Source organism: Callorhinus ursinus, unplaced genomic scaffold (genome assembly GCF_003265705.2).
Source record: "Callorhinus ursinus isolate GAN/ISIS: 27379988/994484 unplaced genomic scaffold, GSC_fseal_2.0 scaffold59, whole genome shotgun sequence".
Taxonomy (NCBI): domain Eukaryota; kingdom Metazoa; phylum Chordata; class Mammalia; order Carnivora; family Otariidae; genus Callorhinus; species Callorhinus ursinus.
In genome coordinates, this window is record NW_027397121.1 from 7,170,085 (window position 1) to 7,183,459 (window position 13,375).

A 13,375-nucleotide genomic window follows, 5' to 3' on the forward strand; every position below is an offset into this window, starting at 1 on the left:
CAAATTTGGGATAATTTGTGCATCAAAATAATAATGATAGTAACCTATTATATAATTCATTAAGTAAAATAGAAGTCCACAGGTTCAGATAATAAATAAGATAGTAATGGATTACAGTTTATTGAGTAAGATAGGAATCCATGAGTCCATAGGATATCAATGGATGAATAAATGAGGAAGAAGGGAATACTCTCTTTTATAGCAGATTGTTGACTAAAAGTTGAAGAAGAAATGATGGAATTAAAAATCGGTATTTAATAAACATTATCATGGTGGTTATTCTAATGGGGGTTATCAATGGATGCTAAGGCAGATAGATGGAGATCTGATGATGTAGCAGATACTTAGGAATTACAAAGAGACAAGTGGTGAGTTTATGGAGGAGAAACCTGCCACACTGGGTTGGTAGTACAGGGGTGAGAAGGGCTCACCTCCTGCACTTCCTGATGTGATACACTGAAAAGGACACAATATCATTTTTCTCTTGCCTTTATGTGCCCCTTGGGTTGAAGGACATCTTGCAAAAATGAAAAGCCTGTGCTCTTTATTTTTTTTAAGATTTTATTTATTTACTTGAGAGAGAGCTATCAGGAGCGGGGGGGGAGGGGCGGAGAAGCAGAGGGAGAGGGAGGGGAAAGAATCTCAAGCAGATGCCATGTTGAGCATTGAGCCCAATACGGGGCTTGATCTCATGACCCTCATATGACCCTGAGATCAAGACCTGGGCTGAAATCAAGAGTCGGATGCTTAATAGACTGAGCCACCCAGGTGCCCCTGGATACTACAGTTCTTGATACTTTTCTTAAATGTTTTCTGTAAACTTGAAATTGTCAAAATTTTTTAAAAAATCCCATGAATATATATTACAGAAGATCTTGGTGCCGAACCTGTCATGTGGAGGGAAAGATAAAGGTGTTTGTATAGCCTTACTGTAAACTTGCCTGAGACATAAGTGAGAGTATCAGAAATTAATACACTATATTAACATAGCACTTCACAATTTACAAAAAATGAAAATAAACAAGAACAAAAAAAAACTCCTTATGTCATTTGCCCCTTATAACAATTCTGTGAGGCAAGAGATTTATCAATTTTATAAAAAAAAAATAAAGTTCAGGTGACTTCCCCAAGGTCAGACTCACAGACAAAAGATAAACTGATGCATATTAAAAATTTTAAGCATTTATTTGAAGAAAAACAGATTTGAATGGGGCAGCACCAGACCGGAAGTGCTTAGTCATGCTCTGTAGACAGGAGCCAGGGGAAAGACTTACACAGATCCAGTGCAGAAGTGAAGAATGGCAATTATTTGGCCGGCTATATAGCTTAAAGCCTAGTTGGCTGTGACTGTCCTAAACGTTTTGATTTCCTAACCTTGAGGAATTTACAGACTTAGATTTTGATTTGCTAACATAGGCCACCACGCCATTAGCGCCACCTCTGTCTAATGGCCTCTTTGTTCAATTAATTTAACACATGTGCTCACTTGGGCAGCACGTACACTAAACAAGAATTTAACACACTTCATAAGTAATTAGTTTGACCCCATCGAGTTTTTTTGACTCTTAACGCAACCCTCTTGTGGCAACAGCAAACAATAACATAAGTTGACTGTAAACAAAATTGTGACGACTTTTGTCCCTTTTTGGGGGTGAACAAAGTCTTCCTATTAAGGTAGGTAAGAGACCCTAAAGGCTCCAGGTATGAGGTCCGCTACCACACACTGCTTCCCTGGCTGGCTACCCTATCCCCCACTGCCCCACTTATCCCAGGGGGTCCTCAGGTCTCCACATGGGCTTCAATTTCTGTCATGGACCTTCCAGCCTGTGCCTGGGGAACAGGGCCAAGAAATGGCCTTCAACGCTTGCCCCGACGACAACCTCCTGGACGACATTCCCAGCCAACAACTCTTTCTCAGGACCCCTCACTCTCCCTCATTATTGCCCCAACACTTAAGTCCCAGTTACTCATTCTGGCCCCACTGACCAATCACGATCTTTCTCTTTTTATAGACCTCCCCTTGGGCTTCTGCAGTGTGATTATAGCTGTCCTGTGGAACTCAGGGCCGGGAAATTAGGAAGAGAGCTGTGTGGTTTTCGCCGCCGCATGCTCAGCGGCCCGCAGACTTGGGGGAGAAGTAGTCCTGTGCAGCCTCCAGCCCGCCACTGCCCTTTCCCAACCACCTGGGTTAGGAGAGCCCTTCCCTTGGGCCTTTTCTCACCACCCACTGTAAAGCTGGAGTGGACTGACAGTGGCTCAACTGTAGGGTACTAGCTAGCTCCGCTTGCTCACTCTCTATCTGTAGGGCCCCAAGACGTCGGGCCCTGAGCCCGGAGACCTAGAAAGACTTCAGCAGTTCCAGCTTGCCTGTCTCTGTGTTGGGCCTTCAGTTACCAGGTCCCAGTTATAGTAAAGGCGGACAGACTTTATGAATCATCTAGTCCAGACCATTCACATTGCACTGCATGATTGTACGATGGTTTCAAAGGCTCAGAGGCTCCTCTCTCCTTTCTCTCCCTTTGGTGGGGGAATTAGGGTCAAGCCCAACAGGTGCAGGGCTTGCTGCTGCCATGCCCCTTAATCCTGGTGTCGCTGAGCAAGGGCTTCCCTCCCAGCCTCCCTGATCCAGTCAGCTGTCAGACTATGAGTTAGTATGGCAGACGAGGAGGGTGATGTAGCTGAGGAGTCTGTGTTCCTGGCACTTGCCCAGGGTCCCTGTCCTCTGAGGAGTCCCCTGCACCAGGCCTAGGACAAGCCCTTCATTATCTTCCTGGCCCTCACCCTCACACTCCTGACACTAGAGACTGTTCGTCCGCTGCTGTCGCTGCTGCCATGAACAGAGTTTGGGGACTGGCCCCTGAGAACACCTCAGAAGGAGGAGCTGGAATTGCGACCACCTTTCCCATAAACATTCTCTTCCCCTGCTACAGAGGTGAGAGGGGAGGGAAACAGGACTGTTGGGGGCTGTGGAGGGGACACTGGGAGAGCTCAGAGCAGCTGTCTTAAATTTTTTGCATCTACACTCCGGAAAATCATTTTGAAGAAGTTTGTACTTCTCACATATTTGTAAGTAACCATCTAAAATTTTTCATCATAAACTAAAATTGTTTCAAGGATGTAATTTCTGGCATATTGAAAACATTCACATTTAAAAATAAAACGGATCACCCTTTAAACGTCCAGGGGAAGGGTAGTATCAGAGTGACTTGATACTCACCACTACCCATTTAAAAATAGATAAACTAGCTCCTAACAATTGGGATTATTCCTTTCCTTCTTTCATGACTCTCTTTTCTCCTTGAACACCTATTACCAGTCCACTTCCCCAAAGACAATTTTAGGCTTTTATACTTGAAAATCTTTTATTGACCAATCTATCATTCTTCCCTGAATATACATATAGTTTAATTGAGATGAAAAGTATATTTTTTCTTGTGACCATAGACAGAAAAGGTTTTTTAAAAATTTCTTCTGTGCTATCATTATAATTATTATGAGAACAGAACTGATTAAATGGCAAAGATTGCACACATTTTTAAACGTGGTTAAAAATTAAAAGTACATTTTTAAGGAGATAGGAGAGGGGGTGTTTATGGTACCTTGATGAAAGAAATAGGCTATGTGTGTGTGTGTGTTTAAGATTTTATTTACTTATTTGAGAGAGTGAGAGGGAAAGTACGAGGCTATTTGTTTGTTTTTTATTTATTTATTTGAGAGAGAGGGAAAGTATGAGCTGGGGGAAGGGACAGAGGGAAAGGGAGTGGGAGAAGCAGACTTCCCACTGAGCAGGGAGCCTGGATCGTGACCTGAGTCAAAGACAGGCGCTTACTGACTGAGCCACCCAGGTGCCCCACTATGTGTTTCTTTATTTAAGACAAGGTAAGATTTAATGATTGACAACCACAGCCATACCTCGGAGATTTGCAGGTTCAGTTCCAGACACCACAACAAAGCAAATAACAAAATAAAACAAGTCAAAGGAACTTTTTTGGTTTCCCAGTGCATATAAAAGTTATGTTTACACTATTGTCTATTAAGTGTGCAATAGCATTATGTCTTTAAAAAAACCAATGTACATATCTTAATTTAAAAATACTTTATTGTGGGGCACCTGCATGGCTCAGTCAGTTAAGCATTCAACTCTTGATTTCTGTTTAGGACATGATCTCAGGGTCATGAAATCGAGCCCCGTGTTGGGCTCTGTGCTGCGTGTGGAGACTGCTTGGCATTCTCTCTCCCCCTCTCCCTTTGCCCCTCCCCACCCGGTTACACACACACACACACACACACACACACACACTCTCTCTCTCTCTCAAAAATAAAAAATAAAATAAAAATACTTTATTGCTAAAAGATGCCAAGCATCATCTGAGCTTTCAGGGAGTTTTAATCTTTTTGCTGGTGAAGGGTCTTTCTTAGATGCTGAGGCTGCTGACTGATCAGGGTGGTGGTTGCTGAAGGTTGGGATGGCTGTGCCAATTTCTTAAAATAAGACAACAAGGAGGTTTGCCGCATCAGTTGACTGTTACTTTTACAAATGACTTTTCGGTAGTTTGCGATGCTGTTTGATAGCATTTTACCCACAGAACTTTCAAAATTAGAGTCAATCCTCTCAAACCCTGCTGCTAACTTATCAACTAAGTTTATGTAATATACTAAATCCTTTGTTGTCGGGCGCCTGGGTGGCTCAGTTGGTTAAGTGTCTGCCTTCAGCTCAGGTCATGATCCTGGAGTCCCGGGATCGAGTCCCACATCGGGCTCCCTGCTCAGCGGGGAGTCTGCTTCTCCCTCTGACCCTCCCCGCTCTCGTTCTCTCTGTCTCTTCCAAATAAATAAAATCCTAAAAAAAAAAATCCTTTGTTGTCATTTGAATGATCTTAATAGCATCTTCACCAAGAGATTTCATCTCAAGAAAACTTTTTTTGCTCACCCATAAGAAGCAGCTCATCTGCTGAAGTTTAATCTTGAGATTGCAGTCAGTTCAGTCCCATCTTGAGGTTCTACTTCTGATTCTAGTTCTCTAGCCATTTCTACAACATCTGTGGTTACTTCCTCCACTGTCTTGAACCCCTCAAAGTCATCCATGAAAGTTGGAATCAACTTCTTCAAAACTCTTATTAATGTTGATATTTTGACCTTGTCCTATGAATCACGAATGTTCTTAATGGCATCTACATTGATGAATCCTTTCAAGAAGGTTTTCAATTTACTTCCCCCAGATCCATTAGAAGAATCACTATGTATGCCAGCGACAGCCTTATGAAATGTATTCTGAAATAATAAGACTTAAATGTCAGAATTACTCCTTGATCCATGGTCTGCGGAATGGATGCTGTGTTTAGCAGGCATGAAAACAATATTAATCTCATTGTACATCTTCATCAGAGCTCTTGGATAACCAAGCGCATTTTCAATGAGCAGTAACAGTAAGGAATCTTTCTTTCTGAACAGGAGATCTGTTGTCAAGAGATGTACTGTCATCCAGCACATCTTTGTTGTTATTTATAGAGCACAGGCAGAGCGGATTTAGCAAAATTCTTAAGGCCTCTAGGATTTTTGGAATGGCAAGTGAGCAATGGCTTTAACTTAATGTCCCCAGCTGCATTACCCTTAACAAGAGAGTAAGTCTGTCATTTGAAGCTTTGAGGCCAGGCACTGACTTCTCTCTATCTATGAAAGTCCTAGATAGTATCTTCTTCCAATATAAGACTGTTTCATCTACACTGAAAATCTGTTGTTTAGTTACTTTCCTTAATTATCTCAGCTAGATCTTCTAGATAACTCGCTATATCTTCTACATCAGCACCTGCTGTTTCACCTTGCACTTTTATGTTATAAAGATGGCTTCTCTCTTTATACCGCATGAATCAACCACTGTAAGTCTCGAAATTTTCTTCTGAAGCTTCCTCACCTCTCTCAGCCTTCATAGAATTAAAGACAGTTAGGGTCTCTGAGAGTTTGGCTGTGGCTTAAGGGAATGTTGTGGCTGGTTTGATCTTCTATCCAGACCACTCAAGCTTCCTCCATATCAACAATAAGGCTGTTTTCCTTAACATTCATGTATTCATTGGAGAGGCACTTTTAATTTCCTACAAGAACTTTTCCTTTGCATTCACAGCCTGACTCCTTGGCAGGAGAGGTCTAGCTTTCAGCCTATCTCAGCTTTCAACATGCCATCCTCACTAAGCTTAATCATTTCTAGCTTTTGATTTAAAGCAAAAGACAGGTGACTCTTCCTTTCACTTGAACACTTAGAGGGCCATTGTAGGGTTATTAATTGGCCTAATTTCAATATTGTTGTGTCTCAGATAATAGGGGAGGCTGATAAGAGGGAGAGAGATGGAAGAACAGCTGGTTGGTGGAACAATAAGAACACACAATATTTATTAAGTTCAGTCTTATATGGGTGTCATTTGTGGTATTCCAAAAACAGTGACAATAATAACATCAAAAACCACTGATCACATATCACCATAACAAATATAAAAATAATGAAAAAATTTGGGGCACCTGGGTGGCTCAGTCGTTAAGCGTCTGCCTTTGGCTCAGGTCATGGTCCCAGGGTCCTGGGATCAAGCCCCACATCAGGCTCTCTGCTCAGCGGGAAGTCTGCTTCTCCCTCTCCCACTCCCCCTGCTTGTGTTCCCTCTCTCGCTGTGTCTCTCTCTCTGTCAAATAAAAAATAAGTAAAATCTTAAAAAAAAAAAAAAGGGTGCTTGGGTGGCTCAGTTGGTTGAGCGACTGCCTTCGGCTCAGGTCATGATCCTGGAGTACTGGGATCGAGTCCCGCATCGGGCTTCCTGCTGAGCAGGGAGTCTGCTTCTCCCTCTGACCCTCCCCCCTCTCATGTACTCTGTGTCATTCTCTCTCTCAAATAAATAAATAAATAAAATATTTAATTAAAAAATAAAAAATAATAATGAAAAAAATTGAAATATTGCAATACTTATCAAAATGTGACACAAAGACACAAAATGAGCAAATGCTGTTAGAAAAATGGTGCCAATTGGGGCACCTGGCTGGCTTAGTCCCTAGAGCACACAACTCTTGATCTTGGGGGTTGTAAGTTTGAGCCCCACGTTGGATGTAGAGATTACTTAAAAATAGATTTTTTTAAAAGGAAAATGCTGCTGAAAGATTTGCTCAAGGCAAACCTTCAATTTATGTAAAAAAAAAAAAAAGCCCACAATATCTGTGAAGCACAATAAAATGCGGTACATCTGCGTACTTTTTTTTTTTTTAAGAAGGAGAAAGTCTATTAGAAAAGGAAACAGGAAGAAGGAGAACCTCTACTGCAGGCATTTACTCAGTAAGACCAATTTTGCGAAAGTTGAGCATCTGGAAATTAAATTCCTCTATCTCCTAAGTCTGAGTACTCTCTTGAAGAGTTTTCATGTTCCCTAATTTGAAGACTATAGGTTTAGACACGGTGTGGGATTGTTTAATGGAAGGGAGGGTTTGAGGTCCTGGTACTCTGAGGGCTTAGGGATATAAGGACCTCTGCGGTCCTAGAAAGTGGCAAGATGCTCACCACTTGTGGAATGTGAAAGGTTGCAGGAGACGGGAATCTCCGTATTAACCGATCTGACTTCCCCATAAGCTCATATTTGGACCCAGCCTGGCCTCCACCAGTCCTTCCGGCCTTCCTGTAGTTGCGTGAGATGGGGGTGCGGGCGAGGCGGGCGTCGAAATCAGTTTCTTATCTCTTCGTTCTTTCCTCAGCTCTCCCAGAGGAAGAGAAGGAGACGAGTCGAGACCCAAGGTATTTTACAAGTGTCATTTCATCTGACAGCCCTCACAGCGGCAATTTGCACAGATTCTCCTCAAAGCTCCCGCCCCATATCGCCGTCCTAAGGTCCTGGAGCTCCTGGACAAAGCACGGCCTCCAGGTCATCACTGCCCGCACGTCGGGGACCCCCTCCAGAAAAGAACGGACAGCCACCTAGGTCCCACCTGCTTGGTTGGTCATCAGTTCCGTGGAGGCGCTTAAAGAGAAATCAATAAGAACAGCAATAATAATAACACATTTGTATAGCTCATTGTGCTAATTTGTATGCATGTGTTATGATTTCACGCTTGGGAGCCGTAGGCACCTGGAAGTAGAAGTAGCTGCTGGACAGCGGCAAGGGAGCGCGCAGCCAGCAGAAGGGAAGGGGCAGGCGCAGTCGATTAAGCCGTGGAAAGGGTACCTGGCAGGTAGGAAAGCAGCGCCGGAAGGCTGGTCAATGGCCCAGCGGAAGGAAAAGGGTTTTTTTTTTTCCTTCTTAAGAGATTCTCGCTCTTCCCTGCATCCCTGCGCAGTCTTGGAGGGCCCAATTCCTTAGCTGTCCTGTTCCGTTCCCCCTCCCTCACTTGGAAAGGTGGCTCAGTCCTGCCCGCACGCGACCCGCTGGCGGTTGGGCCGGATGCAGGAAGTTTCTGATTGGCAGAGTCGCAGAAGCACCGGGTGAAAAGAGCTCCGTCGGCTGCGCGCCCGACCTCGGGCGTAGCCAATACCGTACGGCAAGATGGCGTCCCCCAGGTACTTTGGGACGCCCCGCGGGGACAAGCCCGCCCTCTACTGGTCACAGGAAAGGGGGCCCCCGACCGTGTGGGCGGCACTGGAGGTGGGGCGGGCCTACCTCCACTTCCGGCCGCGGCCGGGCCGGGCGCCGTACGACAATATGGCCGCGTCTAGGTGGCTGGAGGCGGAAACCCTGCGACTTCCGGTCCAGAGAAGGGCCTGCGGTGGGAGGGGGAAGGAAGGCGGAGGGAACCATGCGAGGTTCTGAGATCAGCAGCGAGGGTCGCCTCGAGAGACCGTTTCTGAGGTGGGGGCCGGACCGTGCGGGGAGCGAAGGCGGGGGCGGGAATGTCGAGGGAGAGGTACTGGGGAGTCCCGGACGCTGAGTCTGAGGGGCAAGCTCTGGTACCTTCCTTCTAATCCCTGAAGGGGAGTGGGGCGGCCGGGGGGCTGAACTGGGGGAGGGGGACTTGGCGGGAAGCTCATTCAGGGGAAGGGGTCGGACGCGGGGTTGGGATCTGAGAGGAATCGGGAGAGTTCAGTGCTGGGCTCGCAGTCGGTTACAGGTCACAGAGAGAGAATGGGAGAAATCGGGTGGGGTGAGAGGGAGGGGACTTGAGGTGAGATCTCTCCAACCTAACGCCCGGGTTTGAGGAGACCCGTCAGAGGGTGGAGTGTGAGGATAATTCAAGGAGGAAAAAGGGGAATGGATTGTTGGGAGGGAACCTCCTTCGCCTCAGAGTCTAGGAGTTAGGGGTGATTCTTTAGGATGGGGTGCGGGTGTGGATTGGATTTGACGCGTTTGAGAGCGAAAGGGGGAAGGCTCGTGAGGTGGTGCTGACGGGGGTGTGGTATCTGTGTGAGGGAATGTCGAGGAAATCCAGAGGGCAATGGGGGAGATGGTCCAGGGGTTGGAAGAATCAACTTGGCAAGTATGAGAGATAGTGGGGAAGACGAAACAGAGACTGGATAACGACAGGAGGGGTGGAGCTGGGGGTGGGGAACTTAAGGTTTTCAGGTGGTTTGGGGCTCCCGTAGTAAAAGGCCAGAAAAGCGTCTGGTACTAATAGTTGGTGAAGATAGGCGGTGAGGACACTGTTGGGCAGGGCTGGGTGTTACTGAAGCCCAAGAAGATTGGGAAATGTGTGAGATGAAGGGATGGACTGTGCTGGAGGGGCTCTTTCTGAGGCCCCATCCCCTTCCAGCAGGAATCCCGAAATCCCCAACACTTCCTCCCTCCGGGGGATTTGACCCCCCATGGCCACCGCTAACAGCATCATCGTGCTGGATGATGATGACGAAGATGAAGCAGCTGCTCAGCCAGGGCCCTCCCACCCACCCCCCAATCCGGCCTCACCCAGGGCAGAAGCCCCTGGCTCCTCCCAGCCCCATGGGGCTGGAGGAAGCAGTAGTTCTGGCGGCAAGAAATGCTACAAGTTGGAGAATGAGAAGCTGTTTGAAGAGGTGAGCTTTAGGGGAGAAGATTCTTGGGCCCCAGGGAGGGGGATGGCTGACTGGCTCTCCTTTCCTTTCTTCCCCACTAACCCCCGCCTCACCTTCTTTCTCTCAACCCCTCCCCTTGTCTCTTTTCCCCTCCCTTCCTCCTCTGAACCCTCTAGTTCCTTGACCTGTGTAAGACGCAGACAGCAGACCACCCTGAGGTGGTCCCCTTCCTCTATAACCGGCAGCAGCGTGCCCACTCTGTGTTTTTGGCCTCGGCGGAGTTCTGCAACATCCTCTCTCGGGTCCTGTCTCGGGCCCGGAGTCGGCCAGCTAAGCTCTATGTCTACATTAATGAGCTCTGCACTGTTCTCAAGGCCCATTCAGCCAAGAAGAAGCTGAACCTGGCCCCTGCTGCCACCGCCTCTAGTGAACCCTCTGGGAATAACCCTCCCACAGACCCCTCCTCGGACCCCACAAATGCCAAGACCACTGCCTCTGAGGCCCCAAGGACCCGTGGTTCCCGGCGGCAGATCCAGCGCTTGGAGCAGCTGCTAGCGCTCTATGTGGCAGAGATCCGGCGGCTGCAGGAAAAGGAGTTGGATCTCTCAGAATTGGACGACCCAGACTCCACGTACCTGCAGGAAGCAAGATTGAAGCGTAAGCTGATCCGCCTCTTTGGGCGGCTGTGTGAGCTCAAAGACTGTTCTTCCCTGACGGGCCGTGTCATAGAGCAACGCATCCCCTACCGTGGCACCCGCTATCCAGAGGTTAACAGGCGCATTGAGCGGCTCATCAACAAACCGGGGCCAGATACCTTCCCTGACTATGGAGATGTGCTGCGGGCTGTGGAGAAGGCAGCTGCTCGCCATAGCCTCGGCCTCCCCCGACAGCAGCTCCAGCTCATGGCTCAGGACGCCTTCCGAGATGTAGGCATCAGGTTACAGGAGCGACGCCACCTTGATCTCATCTACAACTTTGGCTGTCACCTCACAGATGACTATAGGCCAGGTAGGGATTAGTGAGATGCCTGTCGATAACCCTTATATGTCAGATGTTTGGTGGAGGGGGCATCTCTCTAGTCCCGTCTTCTGGGGTTTGGGCTGAGTACTCTGACTTTATGTCTTCCCACGTAGGCATTGATCCTGCATTGTCGGATCCTGCCTTAGCCCGGCGCTTGCGAGAAAACCGGAGCTTGGCTATGAGCCGGCTGGATGAGGTCATCTCCAAGTATGCAATGATGCAAGACAAGAGTGAGGAGGGCGAGAGGCAGAAGAGAAGAGCTCGGCTTCCTCGAGCTACCTCTTCCCACACTGCAGACCCCCCGAAAGCCTCCTTGGATTCTGGTGAGGTACGGAAGGGATAAACCCTTCCGACAGACCTTGTCCTTCCCCGGCACTGGCCAGCAGGGGTCTCAGGCTCACCGAGGGGGAAGAGTGCAGAGGGGACACGAGAGCTAGACCCTCTGGGGCAAGGGATTCCTTAGAGAAACCCCTCTGTCCCCCAGGGCCCTAGTGGAATGGCATCCCAGGAGTGCCCTACCCCTTCCAAGCCCGAGACGGATGATGAAGAAGACGAGGAAAGTGATGAGGAAGAGGAAGAAGAGGAAGAGGAGGAAGAAGAGGAGGAGGAGGAGGAAGAAGAGGAAGCCACAGATTCTGAAGAAGAGGAGGATCTCGAACAGATGCAGGAAGGTCAGGGGGCCGATGAAGAGGAGGAGGAGGAGGAGGAGGAGGAGGAGGAGGAGGAGGAAGCAGGTATGTCGAGAACAATCCCCTTGTGTGTCAGTTCCCTCTACTCTGTTGGATGTGAACCACCTGCTTGAGACCCTTCCCTTCCTCCCCTTACTCTCAGCAGTATTCTTTCCCGGAGTTCTCATGCTGCCTCTCCCCTCTTCTCTTCTTTTCTAGGCCAGGATGGAGACAGGAGCCCCATGTCCCCATCACGGATGTCCACTGAAAATAATCTGGAACCTAGCAAAGGGATCAGCAGGTCTGGGGGGGAACAGCAAAACAAAGGACTCATGGTGTCACCGTCTTCACTGTCAGAAGAGCCTTTGGCGCCCTCCAGCGTAGATGCTGAAAGCAATGGAGAACACCTCGAGGAGTTACCCCTGGAGGAGGAGAGCCCTGTGTCTCAGCTCTTTGAGCTAGAGATTGAAGCCTTGCCCCTGGATACCACCCCTTCCCCTGAGGAGAGGGACATTTCCTCTTCTAGGAAGCAATCAGAGGACCCCCTCACCACTGTCTTGGAGAATGGAGCAGCCATGGTCACCTCCACTTCCTTCAATGGAGGCGTCTCTCCTCACACCTGGGGAGATTCCTGTCCCCCCTGCAAGAAGTCTCGGAAGGAGAAGCAAACTGGAACAGGGCCACTGGGAAACAGGTAACAACAACAACAAGGAGGAGGGGGACGGAGGCCAAGGAGAGATTACAGGGGGCTTTCTGAGAGTATTAAGGAACTGGGGCTGCTGGGAGAGACTGTACACCACCCCTCCAGCCTCAGGCTCTCCATACCCCCCCTACATATTTGTGTTTCTGTCCCCAGCTATGTGGAAAGGCAAAGGGCAGTGCATGAGAAGAACGGGAAGAAGATACCTACCCTGTCCAGCCCACCTTCTCCCCTGACTTCCATGGCCCCAGTTGCTGATTCCTCGACGAGAGTGGACTCTCCTAGCCATGGCCTGGTGACCAGCTCCCTCTGTAGCCCATCTCCAGCCCGGTTGTCCCAAACCCCCCATTCACTACCCTCCCGGCCTGGTACTTACAAGGTAAGAGAGGGAGGCAGTTTTTTCCTAACTTGATTCTCTTTCATTGTTTAGTTTCATGGCTGACTGGCTCTCCTTTCCTTTCTTCCCCACTAACCCCTAATATTCATCTGAATATTACACACACCACATCTTCTCTCTTCCTTTTTCCTCACCCCTCTTTTTAATCTCTGATAAATCCTTCCCTCTGCTTCTCCTCCCCTTATATTCCAGACGTCTCTTTCTGACTCTGTCTCTCACTCCCTGCAGATGAGTGTGGCCACACAGTGCGATCCAGAGGAGATCATCGTGCTCTCAGACTCTGATTAGCTGCCTCTCCTCCCCCTCCCAGCCTCCAAAATGTTTTGGGATAGTATTTGGACGATGGTGGGAAGCTGATGACTGAGGAAGGGATTGACTGAGCTAATCCCCTTTTGGTGGTGTTTCTTTTAAAAAAAAAAAAACAAAACAAAAAACCAACAAAAACTTAAGTTTTACACAGAAACATTAATAAACAATAAAGTTCTTTTCTTATTGTATCCTTGTGTTTTCCTTGTCCTATGCTCACCGCTTGGCACCAGCTGTTCTCTGGTTCAGGCTTACCCTGACCCCTGGCTCCCCCTTGGAGCTGTCCTTTGTAGCCTGTCCTTAGATTGCCTCTCTCGGAGTTCCCTCGCCCTCAGGCC

General features: G+C 48.1%; 2 protein-coding genes across 6 annotated transcripts; both read left to right on the forward strand.

Annotated features, from left to right (window-relative positions):
* Positions 1–2,653: 2,653 nt before the first annotated feature.
* Positions 2,654–2,836, forward strand: SMIM40 (small integral membrane protein 40). The gene is given in 1 exon segment (XM_073884833.1): positions 2,654–2,836. A coding segment is annotated over 1 exon segment (183 nt).
* A 5,564-nt stretch (positions 2,837–8,400) lies between these two features.
* DAXX (death domain associated protein) lies at positions 8,401–13,228 on the forward strand. 5 transcript variants are annotated; one of them, XM_025862582.2, is made up of 8 exons: positions 8,401–8,521; positions 9,709–9,967; positions 10,123–10,954; positions 11,080–11,294; positions 11,451–11,700; positions 11,854–12,328; positions 12,491–12,713; positions 12,960–13,228. In XM_025862582.2, the coding sequence occupies exons 2-8, from the start codon at positions 9,761–9,763 to the stop codon at positions 13,017–13,019; spliced, it is 2,262 nt and encodes a 753-aa protein (XP_025718367.2). In that variant the 5' UTR covers positions 8,401–8,521; positions 9,709–9,760; the 3' UTR covers positions 13,020–13,228. The 5 variants fall into 5 exon arrangements, with proteins under 5 accessions (XP_025718367.2, XP_025718366.2, XP_025718365.2 ...); XM_025862581.2 differs by lacking the exon at positions 8,401–8,521 and adding an exon at positions 8,655–8,810 and having other exon boundaries at positions 9,712–9,967; XM_025862580.2 differs by lacking the exon at positions 8,401–8,521 and adding an exon at positions 8,664–8,810.
* The last annotated feature ends 147 nt before the right edge of the window (positions 13,229–13,375 follow it).

Bases quoted from the DNA above. Each gene is read 5' to 3' on its own strand.
- DAXX (XM_025862582.2), top strand. From the start codon at position 9,761: ATGGCCACCGCTAACAGCATCATCGTGCTGGATGATGATGACGAAGAT. The intron at 9,968-10,122 runs GTGAGCTTTAGG...TGAACCCTCTAG, and splicing joins ATGAGAAGCTGTTTGAAGAG to TTCCTTGACCTGTGTAAGAC. The intron at 12,329-12,490 runs GTAACAACAACA...TTCTGTCCCCAG, and splicing joins ACAGGGCCACTGGGAAACAG to CTATGTGGAAAGGCAAAGGG.